Here is a 13,346-nt window from a genome sequence, read left to right as displayed (position 1 = left end):
TAGGTTTCAGAGTTAACAGGGCGGGGAGGGGCTTTCTGCTTCTGGTCAGTGATCGCCAGTTTTCCGAGTTAACAGAGCGGGAGGAGGTTTCCACCTCTGGCCAGTCATCAGTAGGTTTCAGAGTTAACGGGGCGAGGAGGAGGTTGCCATATTGGCCAGTCATCAGTAGGTTTCAGAGTTAACGGGGCAAGGAGGAGGTTGCCATATTGGCCAGTCATTGCTCGTTTTCAGAGTTGGGGGGTTTGGGGGGGCCCCAAGTCCCTCTGTGTGATGTCACAGCGGCCGTGTGATGCCATAGTGGCCATGTGACGTCACAGCGGCTGTGTGATGTCACAGTGGCCGGGTGATGTCACAACAGCTCTGTTTATTCGGGGGGTCCGGGGTGGGGGGGGGCAGGCGGGGGTGGCCCCGGGGGGCACATGCGGGGCTGGGGGGGCGAAGCGGCGGCTCCGGGGCCTCTGCGGGCGGCGGGGGGGACTGGGCGGCGGCGGGAGGGACCTGCGGGGGGAGAGAAGCGTCAGTGCTGCCGGAGTCTGCACCCAGTGCCCTGAGCCTGCACCCTGTACCTGCACCCGGTGCCCTGAGCCTGCACCTGCACCCTGTACCTGCACCCAGCGCCCTGCACCTGCACCCTGAGCCTGCACCTGCACCCTGAATCTGCACCCAGTGCCCTGAATCTGCACCTGCACCCTGAGCCTGCACCTGCACCTGCACCCTGTACCTGCACCCATTGCCCTGAGCCTGCACCCGCATCCTAAGCCTGCACCTGCACCCTGTACCTGCACCTGCATCCTGAGCCTGCACCTGCACCCAGCGCCCTGTACCTGCACCCTGAATCTGCACCCAGTGCCCTGAGCCCTGTACCTGCACCCAGTGCCCTGCACCTGCACCCTGAGCCTGCACCTGCACCCTGAATCTGCACCCAGTGCCCTGCACCTGCACCCTGAATCTGCACCCAGTGCCCTGTACCTGCACCCCGTACCTGCAGCCTGTACCTGCACCCTGTGCCCTGTACCTGCAGCCGGTACCTGCACTCAGTGCCCTGTACCTGCACCCAGTGTCCTGAGCCTGCACCCCGAGTCTGCACCTGCACCCAGTGCCCTGTACCTGAACCCCGTACCTGCACCTGCATCCTGAGCCTGCACCTGCATTCTGTACCTGCACCCTGAGCCCTTTTACCTGCACCCAGTGCCCTGCCTGCTCCTGTCTGCACCTGCACTCAGTGCCCTGCCTGCACCCTACCTGTGCCCTGTGTCCTGCCTGCACCCTGCTTGTGCACACCCGCACTTGCAGCCTGCCTATGCCCTGCACCCTGAGCCCTGTTCCTGCACCCTGAGCCCTGTTCCTGCACCGTCTGCACCCTGTGCCCTGTCTGCATACTGTGTCCTGTTCCTGCACCTGCCTGCACTGTGCCCTACCTGCACCCTGAGCCCTGTTCCTGCACCCTGCCCGTGTCTGCTTGCAGCCTGTGCCCTGCACGCTGCCTGCACGCTGCCTGCACGCTGCTCCTGTGCCTGCTGCTGCGTCCCACAACCTCTCTATGCCCCATCTGCACCCTGCTCCTGCACCCTGCGCCCTGCTCCTGTGTCCTGCACCCTGTATGCACCCCATCCCCCCCCCGCCTGCACCCTGCCCCCCCTGCCCTCTTTACACCCTGCCCACGCCCCGCTCCTGCAGCTGCACCCTCTCTGCACCCTGCCCGTGACCTACTTGCAGCCCGCCCACACCCTGCTGCACCCCGCTGCACCCTGCTGCACCCTGCACCCTGCTGCACCCTGCTGCACCCCGCTGCACCCTGCACCCTGCTGCACCCTGCACCCTGCTGCACCCTGCTGCACCCTGCACCCTGCTGCACCCCGCTGCACTCTGCACCCCGCTGCTGCCTGCACCCTGCTGCACCCTGCTGCACCCTGCAGCCTGCTGCACCCATCCCAGAAGAGCACCCTGCACCCCATGTGTGCCCGCTCAGCCCACCTAACAACGTGTCCCTAACGAGGTGACCCTAACGAGGTGACCCTAACGAGGTGACCCTAACGAGGTGACCCTAATGAAGTGGCCCTAACAAGGTGACCCTAACGAGGTGACCCTAATGAAGTGGCCCTAAGAAGGCACGTGGCCCCGAGGAGCTGCACAGCCCCTGCGCTTGGCAGCTGCTTCCCCACTGCAGCCCCAGTTCAGCCCCACAGCAGCCCCAGTACAGCCCCAGTTCAGCCCCAGTTCCTCCCCACTATATCCCCAGTTCACCCACACTGCCTCCCCAGTTCAGCCCCACTGCAGCCCCGGTTTATCCCCACTACACCCCCACTGTCTCCCTAGTTCATCCCCAGTTTATCCCCCATTCATCCCCAGTACATCCCCAGTTCATCCCCAGTTAGTCCCCCACTGCATCCCCAGTTCATCCCCATTGTGTTCCCAGTTCATCCCCAGTTCATCCTCACTAAAACCCAGTTCATTCCCACTACACTCCCACTGTCTCCCCAGTTCATCCCCAGTTTATCCCCATTCATCCCCACTGTCTCCCCAGTTTATCCCCACTACATCCCCAGTTTAATTCCCCATTCATCCCCAGTTTATCCACCATTCATCCCCAGTTTATCCCCCAGTTCATCCCTAGTGTATCCCCAGTTTATCCCAAATTCATCCCCAGTTTATCCCCAGTTTATCCCCCAGTTCATCCCCACTACACTCCTACTGTCTCCCCAGTTCATCCCATTTATCCCCCAGTTCATCCCCACTGTATCCCCAGTTCATCCCCACTGTATCCCCAGTTCATCCCCCATTCATCCCCAGTTTATCCCCCAGTTCATCCCTAGTGTATCCCCAGTTTATCCCCAGTTCATCCCCCATTCATCCCCAGTTTATCCCCCAGTTCATCCCCACTACACTCCTACTGTGTCCCCAGTTCATCCCGTTTATCCCCCAGTTCATCCCCACTGTATCCCCAGTTCATCCCCAGTTTATCCCCCAGTTCATCCCCACTGTATCCCCAGTTTATCCCCCATTCATCTCCAGTTTATCCCTCATTCATCCCCATTTATCCCCACTACATCCCCACTGTATCCCCAGTTTATCCCCACTATATCCCCAGTTCATCCCCCATTCATCCCCACCATATCCCCAGTTTCCCCACTACACTCCCACTGTCTCCCCAGTCCATCCCAATCACACCAGCCACCTCATCCCCAGCCCAGCTCAGGGGACACAGGACACACACCCCCCTGCAGCCTCGTCTCCATGGGCTCTTTATTTCCCTTTTTCCCCCTTTTTCTTCCTTAAAAATGTTACCTTTTCCTGCCAGGAGACTGTGACACAGGCTTTTAAAAATAGCATGTGCTGAGGCGAGGCGTTCGGGGTGGTGTTGCTAAGGGAGAAATTCGATTTCAAATCTAGGGCTGAGCCTTCCCAGCATCGCTACTCCCAAAAAATTAGGCCAAGCGGGGGCCTCTTGGGAATAAAAAACCCAATTTTCCGCCCGGGGAAGGACGTTTGGTGTTGAAAAACAGCCTAATTTTGGGGCAGGACGATGGGAAATTGGGGGGGGGGGTACCTAATCGCCGTTGCGGAGGTCGCCGCCGCGGGTGCTGTTGGCGCATTCGGCGTCCTTGGGTTTTCGGTCGATCTCCCCCCCTTTGATCTTCTTACGGGTCATGTGGCCCCGAAAACTCGCTTGGATTTTGGCGGCGGCCGCGTTGGCGTCGGGGTCGTCCAGGGGGATGTCCAGGATGTCCTCGTCCAGCTTCGTGCACGCTCCCTCCTGCCCAAAATATGGGGGGGTTTTAACCCAAATAGCACGTTTCTCAAGCTGCGGTGGGTGCGGGAAGTGGGGAGTGAGCTGCAGTGATTTGTCCTTGCGGGTTAGAACCCCCCCAATAAACAACATTCCCCCCACAATTTAAGTCATCAAATAAGCTCCTCTATTACCCTCGGCACTAAAAATGTGGGTTATGCACTAAAAATGTGGGTTCTTTGCTAAAAATATAGGGGTTTTGCTAATAAGGGGGGTTTGCTAATAAGGGGTTTTTGCTAATAGGGGGGTTTTGCTAATAAGGGGGCAGTTGATAAAATTGTGCTAGAAATGAAGGTTTTTCTGCTAAAAATTTGGCTTCTTTCCTAAAAGTTTTTAGGGTTTTTATGCTCCTTGGGGGATGTTTTCACCCATTTTCCCATCCTGAATTTCCCGGGATGTAACAGGGGAAACTGAGGCACGGCCACAATTTAGGGCTGAGCATCTTCCCCCCGCATCACCTTTGGTTGCAAATCCACCAAGAGACTGGAAAAACACCCTAATTTTTAGCCAAGAGCCCAAATTTTTAGCCAAAACCCCCCTAATTTTAAGCAACCCCCCCTAACTTTTAGGAAAAGACCCCAAACTTGTAGTAAAGAACCCTAATTTTAAGCAGAAAACCTTCATTTCTAGCACAACCCCCCAGCATTTTATCAACTGCCTCCTTATTAGCAAAACCCCCTTATTAGCAAAACCCCCTTATTAGCAAAATCCCCCGTATTTTTAGCAAAGAACCCACATTTTTAGTGCACAACCCACATTTTTTAGCGCATAACCCACATTTTTAGCAGTGGGGCAGGTTGAGGAGCGTATCTAATGACTTAAATCATGGGGCGAATGTTGTTTTTGGGGGGGGGGGTTCCAAGCGCCAAATAGAAATCACTGCAGCTCACTCCTCCCGCACCCATCGGAGCGGACGCTGAGATCAAGGGGGCAAAAATGGGGATCAAATCAAATAAAATGGGGTTAAGTCCATCGTTTGCATCACCCCCCTTCCCCCCCGCCCCCCCCCCCGAGTGATTTACATTAGATTTATGGGGGGTTTGGGGTTTTGGGGGGGGAGGGTGATTTGGAATCGTCCCATTTGGGGGCTCTGTGAAGTTCCTCAGGTGTTTAATAGAAGGTGAACGGCGGCAGCTTAAGTGACGGGTCCAGGGTGGAAAATGATGCGGTCGCGGTGGAAATGTTATCGGCGGGGCTGGAAATCCTATATGGAGGGTGGAAATCCTATATATGGAGGGAGGAAATCCTATATCCAGGGCAGAAATCCTATATCCAGGGCAGGAATCTTATATCCAGGGCAGGAATCTTATATCCAGTTGAGAAATGCTATATACAGAGGAGAAATCCTATACCCAGAAGGGAGGAAATCCTATATATAGAGGGTGAAAATTCTATATGCAGTGGAAAAATCCTATATGTGGATGGGGGAAAACTATATCCAAGGGAAAAATCCTATATGCAGGGGAAAAATCCTATGTGTGGATGGGGGGAAAACTATATCCAAGGGATAAATCCTATATTCAAGGGAGAAAATATATGGGAGGGATTGATTCTATATCCAGGGGACAAATGGTATATCCAGGGGGTGAAATCTTATATATGGGGGGGAATTAAATTTGGGGGAGAAATCCTGTAGCCAAGGGGAAAAATTCTATATCCATGGTGGGAAATCCTATATCCATGGGGGGAAATGTGTATATATAGGTGAAATCCTATAGGAGGGAAATACTCTATTCAGAGGGGGAAATGTTATATACGGGGGGGCAAAATTCTATATTCAAAGGAGAAATCCTGCATGCAAAGGGAGAAATGCTATATTGGGGGGGGAAATGGTATATTTAGGTATATACCCTAAAATCAGGGGGAGAGATTTTAATTAGGGGGGGGGAATCTTTATGTTTAGGGGGGAAATCCTATATATTTGCTCTGTGCTGCCAGCTGGGGAGGGGGGGAAAGGGGAATAAAAGGGGGGAAAGGGGAATAAATGGGGGGAAAGGGGAGTAAAAGGGGGGAAAGGGGAGTAAAAGGGGGGAAAAAGGGGAATAAATGGGGGGAAAAAAGAGGAGGAAAAGGGAAAAATGGGGGGAAAGTGTGTGGGACCAGCTCCCCAGAGTGGTTGTGGGGAGGATTTTGGGGGGTTTCACCTCGATTTGGCCTTTTATCCAGGAGCAACATGTGAGAGTCGCCAGGGGGGTGGAGGGGGGGAAAAAGGGGAATGAAAGGGGAATAAAAGAGGAATAAACGCGGAATAAAAGATGAATAAAAGCGGAATGAAAGGGGGATAAGAGGCGAATAAAAGCGCGATAAAAGGCGAATAAAAGCGCGAGAAAAGGTGAATAAAAGCGCGATAAAAGGTGAATAAAAGCAGGATAAAAGCGGGATAGAAGGGGAATAGAAGCGGGATAGAAGGGGAATAGAAGCGGGATAGAAGGGGAATAGAAGCGGGATAGAAGGCGAATCAAAGCGGAGCCCCGTCTTTGGGGCCGGGGGCACTTTCCCGAGCGGGACGGGGGGTGTGAATTCGGGGGAGACGCAGAGTTGGGCGCCGCATCACCACCCCCCCGCCCCCCCATCACCCGGCCCCCAGCGGGTCGCCCCGCGGGCAGCCCGCGGCTCACGCACGTTGCAGCAGTCCATGGCGCAGGCGGCGGGCGGCGGTGGCCTCGGCGGCTCCGGTGGCACCGGCTGCTCTCCCGGCGCGGGTGGCAAGTTGAGCCGGTCCCAGCGCTCGCCTACGTAAGGCGCTGCGCCCGGCCAGCCTATCAGCTCACGGGGCTCTTCCCCCCCCCCCCCCCCCCCGCCTCTTTTTTATTTTTTGGTCCTTTTTTAGGGCTTTTATTTGGTGCCTCCGTCAGTTTTCCTGCGAGGCTTGAAGTGGTTGAATTTGCGGATTGTTGGTTGGTTGTTGTTTTTAAGGGGTGATGGGTGTTTTTGGGGGGGAAATGTGTGATCTGGTTTTGATCTGGTTTAGGGGGTTGGTCCTGGAGGAGGATGAGGGTGAGGAGGAGGATGAAGGTGATGAGCGTGGTAAAGGATGAGGATGAAGATGGTGAGGAGGATGAAGATGGTGAAGAGGATGGTGAGGATGAAGATGAGGAGAATGAGGATGAGGATGAAGATTATGAGGATGAGGATGATGAGGAGGATGAGGAATGAGGAGGATGAGGATCAGGTGAGGGTGAGGATGGGGATGAAGAGGATGGAGACAGGGATGAAGATGGTGAGGATGAGGAGGATGAAGATGAGGACGATTAAGATGAGGATGAGGTGAGGATGAAGAGGATGAGGACAGGGATGAAGATGATAAGGATGATGATGAGGAGGATGAGGATGATGAGGATGAGGTGAGGGTGAGGATGGGGATGAAGAGGATGGAGACAGGGATGAAGATGATGAGGATGAAGATGATAAGGTAGATGAAGATGAGGATGAGGATGAGGATCATAAGATAGATGAAGATGAGGATGAGGATGAGGATGAGGATGAGGGTGGGATGAGGAAGATAAAGATGAGGCTGGTGATGATGAGGAAGGTGAGGATGATGATGATGAGGATGGTGAGGATGAGGATGGGGGTGGGGGCTGAAGAAGGGCATGAAGATGAGGATGAGGAGGGGTATGATGAGGATGGTGAGGATGAGGATGAAGATGATGAGGAGGATGAAGATGAGGACGATTAAGATGAGGATGAGGTGAGGATGAAGAGGATGGGGACAGGGATGAAGATGATGAGGAGGATGAAGATGAGGATAAAGATGGGGATGAAGAGGATGAGGATGAGGATGAGGATGGGGATGAGGGTGAGGAGGAAGATGAGGTGGGTGAGGATGAAGATGTGGCTAAAGATGGGGATGAAGAGGATGAGGATGGGGATGAACATGAGGAGGATGAGGATGAGGAAGAAGGTGAGGATGAGGAAGATGAGGATGGGTGACCACAGCAGCACGTCCCCAAAAACAGAGGGGGGGCTCCACTTTTGGGGTCCCCTCCCCGCTCTCAGGAGCATCCCACCCCTCCCAAACTCGGGGTGTTTCCCAGGCCCCCGAGGTGACAGCGGGGACACAGGGGACACATTGGAGCGGGGGGACTCCCCCCGTCCCCCTCACTCGCCTCCCGTTTGGGGGTTGCTAAGCAACCGCAGAGTCGCCCATGGGCTCCAGAAATGCCACCATGTCTCCTCCCCGCGGGATTGTCACCGCGTTGTGACCCGCGCAGGGGCTGGTGGCACCGGCCGTCCTCTCTGCCATCACTGGCAATGTCACCATTAATGTCACTGTCCCGTGGATGTCACTGTCCCCACTCCTGGCACTGGCACTGTCCCCACTGGTGCCACCGGTCCTGTCACCAGCCCTGTCACCACCATCGTCCCTGTCCCCAGTCCCCTCACCCAATCCCAAACTTCAGCCCCATCATCACCTCTGACCCCGACCCTGTCCCCATCCCTGACCTCAGCGCCATCATCTCTGTCTCCATTCCTGTCCCCATCTCTGTCCCCATCCCTGTCCCCATCCCTGTCCCCATCCCCAACTTCAGCCCCATCATCCTGGTCCCCACCCTTGTCCCCATCTCCACCCACAACCCCATCACCTCTGTCCCCAGCCTTGTCCCCATCCCTGTCCCCAACCCTGACCTCAGCCCCATCATCTCTGTCCCCATCCTTGTCCCTGTCCCCATTCTGACCTCAACCCCATCCTTGTCCCCATCTCTGTCCCCACCCCTGACCTCAACCCCATCATCCTGGTCCCCACCCTTGTCCCCATCTCCACCCACAACCCCATCACTTCTGTCCCCAGCCTTGTCCCTGTCCCCATCCCTGACCTCAGTGCCATCATTTCTGTCCCCAGCCTTGTCCCCATCCCTGTCCCCAACCCTGACCTCTGTCCCATCCTTGTCCCCATCCCTGTCCCCATCCACAACTTCAGCCCCATCATCTCTGTCCCCATCCTGTCACTGTCCCCGTCATCACCCTTGTCCCTGTCCCACCAGTCCCCATCCCTGTCCCCAGACCCGTCCCCTGTTCCCCCGGGATGTGTAGATGGAAAAACAACCCTTTTCCCTAATTTAGACCCTCCAGCTCCATCACTCCCTATTGAAGGACAACGGGATGTTTTGGGGTGATTTGTGCAAAGATCCGGCAAAATTCACCCCAAAAATAACACGCAAAATACCAGTAAACCCCTAAAAATACACAAAATCGGGGCGTTTTGGAGCAGTTTCAAAGGCAAAGCGGTCGCCACCCTGTTTTTGTCCCCAAAAGCGGCCCCGGCCCTGGCAGAGCCGGCGGCTGCGGCTGCGGAGGAGGGACACGAAATGCCAGAACATTTCTAATCATTAACGGCGCTTTTGAGCCCGTTCCAGATCCTGATTTTTTTAAACCATTCCTTCATCTGAAAAAATATCCCCCCTGGGGAGGAAATATTGGGGCGACGCTTTTCCAGCAGCCCCTAAATTCGGATCATTTGGATGGTTTTGGGGCCGCCGCGGGTGGCGCGAACTGTCCCGCCAAGCGTTGGAGACGGTGGCGCCGAGGTGGTAAAAGATGCTTTAAAACCTGACGAAAATCCTTGGAAAACCACCCAAATGTGGCGCTGGAAAGGGGCCCGGGGCGGCTGGCAAAGCAGCCGGCGCCGGGGGGGTCACGCCAGATTTCTTATTAGTATTATTTTCATCTTTTCCCCCCGTTTTTCCTTCCTGTTTTTCCCCCTGTGCCGTGGGCGAGCGCATATGGTACAAACAGGAATTGGGGGGGGGGCGGAAATTAGGCTGAGCTTGGGCTTCCCCCCCCCTTAAAATACAAATGTAATGGGTTGGAATGGGATTTGGGGACCCACCCGCGGTCCCCAAATCTCATGGCGGGGGGACAATGTCACCTCGCTGCTATTAAATGTTTTGCCGACCTGCGGGAATGCGGAGGCCTAAATATAGAGCTTAAAATTACCATCTTGAGCTCGGCCCAGCTCCTAAACCCGGCTTTGGTTTCAGGGAGGAATCTCAGGTGGGAGTCGCTAATAACGGCAGGGACCTCGTTAAGAAATATTCTCATTAAAAAAAGCTCATCCACCCCCCAAGAGAAGGACAAGAGCCCGGAGGGGAAATGAAGGTTTTTTGGGGTCTTTTTTTTGAACCATGGCACCTCGTTTTGGGTCGAGATGTTGCAAAATTGGGCCAAATCGGGATTTGGGGCGAGCACTGGGGTCGGCTCCCCAGGGGGGTGTCCCCAATAGGGGGGTTTTTAGGGATGCACTCATCTCTGCTGCATCACAAGGAGGATGTTTTGGGGAGGAATCATGGTGTGTTGGTGCTGGTTTGGGCTCAAAAAGCTTTGTTTTGGGCTCAAAAAGCCTCGTTTTGGGTGCGGGCAGCCCTTACCGTGACAACGGGGGCGAGGCCGCTTCCCTCCTGGGCCCCAGGGACCCCGATTTCTCCGGGGGGACAGAGGGGACAAGGGGGGACAAGGAGGGACATCGTACCTGGAGAGGGGGCTGGATGAGACCTTCGTCCTCCTGCGCCGGGTCGGCCAAGCTGGCTGGGAATGGAGGAGACTTGAGGCCATGGGGATGGGCACATATTTGGGGTAAAGGGTTTTGGGGTAAAGGGTTTCAGGGTGGAGGATTTGAGGGGTAGGGGTTTTAGGGGTGGAGGGTGTTGGGGGAAGGATCTGTGGGTTCAAGATCTGAGGGTGCAGGATTTTGGGGTGTGGGGTTATTGGGGTACAGGATCCTGGCGTGCAGGATTTGGGGTGCAGTGTTTGGTAGGGCAGGGTTTGGGGGTGCAGGGCTCTGGGGTGTAGGGTTTGGGGTGCAGGATCTGGGGGTGTGGGATTTAGGGGTGTGGAGTGTGGGGCAGTGACACATTTGGGGGACAGAATTTCGAGGAGAAGGGTTTGGGGGTGCAAAGTTTACGGTGAAGGATTTGGGGTAAAGGATCTGGGGGTGCAGTTTAGGGCATGTGTTGTAGACCTGTCAACCCAGGGATGGGCATATGGGGTAGGTCGGATACCCTGGGGATGGGCACACAAGGTAGACCTGGCACTCCAGGAATGGGCATAAGGGATAGACTTGGCACCCCAGGAGGCGGGGTGGGGGGGGGTAGACCTGGCACCTCAGGAATAAGTGTATGTGGTAGACCTGGCACCCCGGGGGATGGGCACATGGGGTAGACCTGGCACCCCAGGAATGTGTATGTGAGATAGACCTGGCACCCCATGTGGGATAGACCTGGCACCCCGAGGATGGGCACATGGGGTAAGTTTGACACCCTGAATAACAGGTGCACAGGCAGGTCTGACACCCTGCTGATGGGCACATGGGGTAGACCTGATGCCCCAGGGATGGTCACACACAAAAGGTCTGACACCCCAGTGATGGACACCTGGGGCAGCCCTGACACCCTGGTGATGGGCACATGGGGTAGGTCTAACGCTCTGGGGATGGGCACAGACAGCAGGTCTGATGCTCCTGGGATGGGCACACAGGGTAGAACTGACACCCTGAATAACAGGCACATGGGCAGGCCTGACGCCAAGGGGATGGGCACATACAGGCAAGCTTGAAACCCTGGGGCTGGGCATGTGTGATAGACCTGGCACCCCAGGTATGGGCATGTGGGCAGACCTGGCTCCTTTGGGATGGGTACATGGGGTAGACCTGGCACCCTGGTGATGGGGTAGGTTTGACACCCTGAATAATGGGTGCACGGGCAGACCTGATGCCCCACTGATGAACACATGGGGTAGGTCTAACACCCTGACGATGGGCACACACAGGGAGGCTTAATACCCTGGGGCTGTGCATGAGGGGTAGATGTGGCACGCCCCCCACTCACCCTCTCTCTGCTCCAGCAGCCTCTGGAAGTGCTGAGCAGCAAAACCCACCACGTCCTTGGGCTGCGCCCGCAGCACCTCCAGTACCAGCCCCTCCAACAGGTTCTCGAAGCCGTCAGGCAGCTGCACGTTGATGCTGGAGAAGGGGACGGACATGGCCGCCTCTCCCCGGCTCCCTGCAGCAGCACGGTTGGGGTCAGCCGCGACGCGCACCCCAAACCGGGCGGCGCCGGGACTCGAACACGGTGGTTCAGGGATACGGGGGTTGAACGGTGGGAGGCAGCGCTGCCGCTAGGGGGCGCCCCCCCCCCGCCCGCGTGGCCACCTCGAGCTGCGCATGTGCAGCAGCGGCCCAGCCCGCCCCCCGGTTCTCCCTCGTCCCCCCCGGGTCTCCCTGGTCTCCCCGGGCTCCCCACACCCCGGCCCGCACGCCCTTCCCTGGGCCCCGCGTCCCCAGCCCCATCCCCGGCCTTTTCCCCGCTCCGACCCAAGCAGGCCGCGCCGGCGTCTCTGACTGTGCTGAGGAAGCTGTTGCTTGGCAACAGCTAAGGGCGTGCCCAGGCCACGCCCCCGGTGCTGACCACGCCCCCGTGCCGGGCACATCCATGCGTGCTGGCCACACCCCCAGACGCTGGGCACGCCCCATGGGCGGGGTCTCGGTGCGGGGGCGGGGCCTGGCATGTGGGGCCCTTTGACCGCCTCCCCAGTGTCACTTTGGGGCCATTGGGACCCCCCTAAGACCCACTGTGAGGCCATTTGAACCCACCCCCCAGTCTTGCTTTGGGACCCTTGATACCCCCAGAGCCCCATTTGGGAGCCCTTAGGCCCCCCAAATCCTTTTTTGACACCCTTTTCTCCCCCGGAACCCCACTTTGGGGTCCCTCAGTGTCACCTTGGGGCCATTGGGACCCCACCTGGTTTTGGGGTCACTGGCAGCCCCCCAGAGTCACTTTGCGGCCACTAGGACCCCCCTGAGACCCATTTTGGGGCCATTTGAACCCCCCTGGTGTTGCTTTGGGTCCCTTGGGACCCCCAGAGCCCCATTTTGGAGCCCTTAGGACCCCCCAAACCCTCATTGTGATGCCCATTTTCCCCCTTGAACCCCACTTTGGGATCCTTTGACTCCCCCCAGTGTCACTTTGGGGCCATTGGGACCCCCCTGAGCCTCATTTTGGGGCCATTAGCAGCCCCCCAGTGTCACTTTGCAGCCATCAGGAGCCCGCCAAACCCCATTTCAGGAACACTTGAAACCCCCTGGTCTTGCTTTGGGGCCCTTATGACACCCAGAGCCCCATTTTGGAGCCCTTAGGACCCTCCAAACCCTTTTTTGACACCCTTTTTCCCCTCCCAAATCCCACTTTGGCGTCCTTTGACCCCCCCAGTGTCACTTCGGGACCATTAGGACCCCCAGAGCCCCATTTCAGGGCCCTCTGACCAGCCCCAGTGTCACTTTAATATCCTTGGCAACCCCCCCAGACCCATTTGGGGCGCTTTGCAGCCCCAAATTATGTTTTACATAAACCAGGAGGCGCCTCCCCTGGGCTCCCTCCTCCCCAGCTCTTTTTTTAGCCTCAGCTCCACCGTCTTGGGGTTTATTTGATTTTTTATACATTTTTTTATATAACTCATGGTTCCCGGCACCTCATCACATGAGACGCTGGGAGTCCGCAAACCAGTTTAACCGCGACACCACCAATTCTCTCTCCGCACCCACAAACCTTCCCCAAAACCCCCATGA

General features: G+C 56.6%; 1 protein-coding gene across 1 annotated transcript; it reads right to left on the bottom strand.

Moving 5' to 3' along the window:
• Nucleotides 1–357: 357 nt before the first annotated feature.
• Nucleotides 358–6,526, bottom strand: NRGN (neurogranin). Its single transcript, XM_082070383.1, has 3 exons — nucleotides 6,410–6,526; nucleotides 3,548–3,754; nucleotides 358–498 (listed from the first exon to the last, which is right to left on the bottom strand). Exons 1-2 carry the CDS (start codon nucleotides 6,422–6,424, stop codon nucleotides 3,548–3,550), a joined length of 222 nt encoding a protein of 73 aa, XP_081926509.1. The 5' UTR covers nucleotides 6,425–6,526; the 3' UTR covers nucleotides 358–498.
• Between the last annotated feature and the right edge of the window lie 6,820 nt (nucleotides 6,527–13,346).

Source organism: Streptopelia decaocto (genome assembly GCF_964273445.1).
Source record: "Streptopelia decaocto genome assembly, chromosome: 21".
In the NCBI taxonomy this organism is placed as follows: domain Eukaryota; kingdom Metazoa; phylum Chordata; class Aves; order Columbiformes; family Columbidae; genus Streptopelia; species Streptopelia decaocto.
Note: the sequence above shows the minus strand (reverse complement) of the source record. Positions and strands in the feature narration are given on the sequence as shown.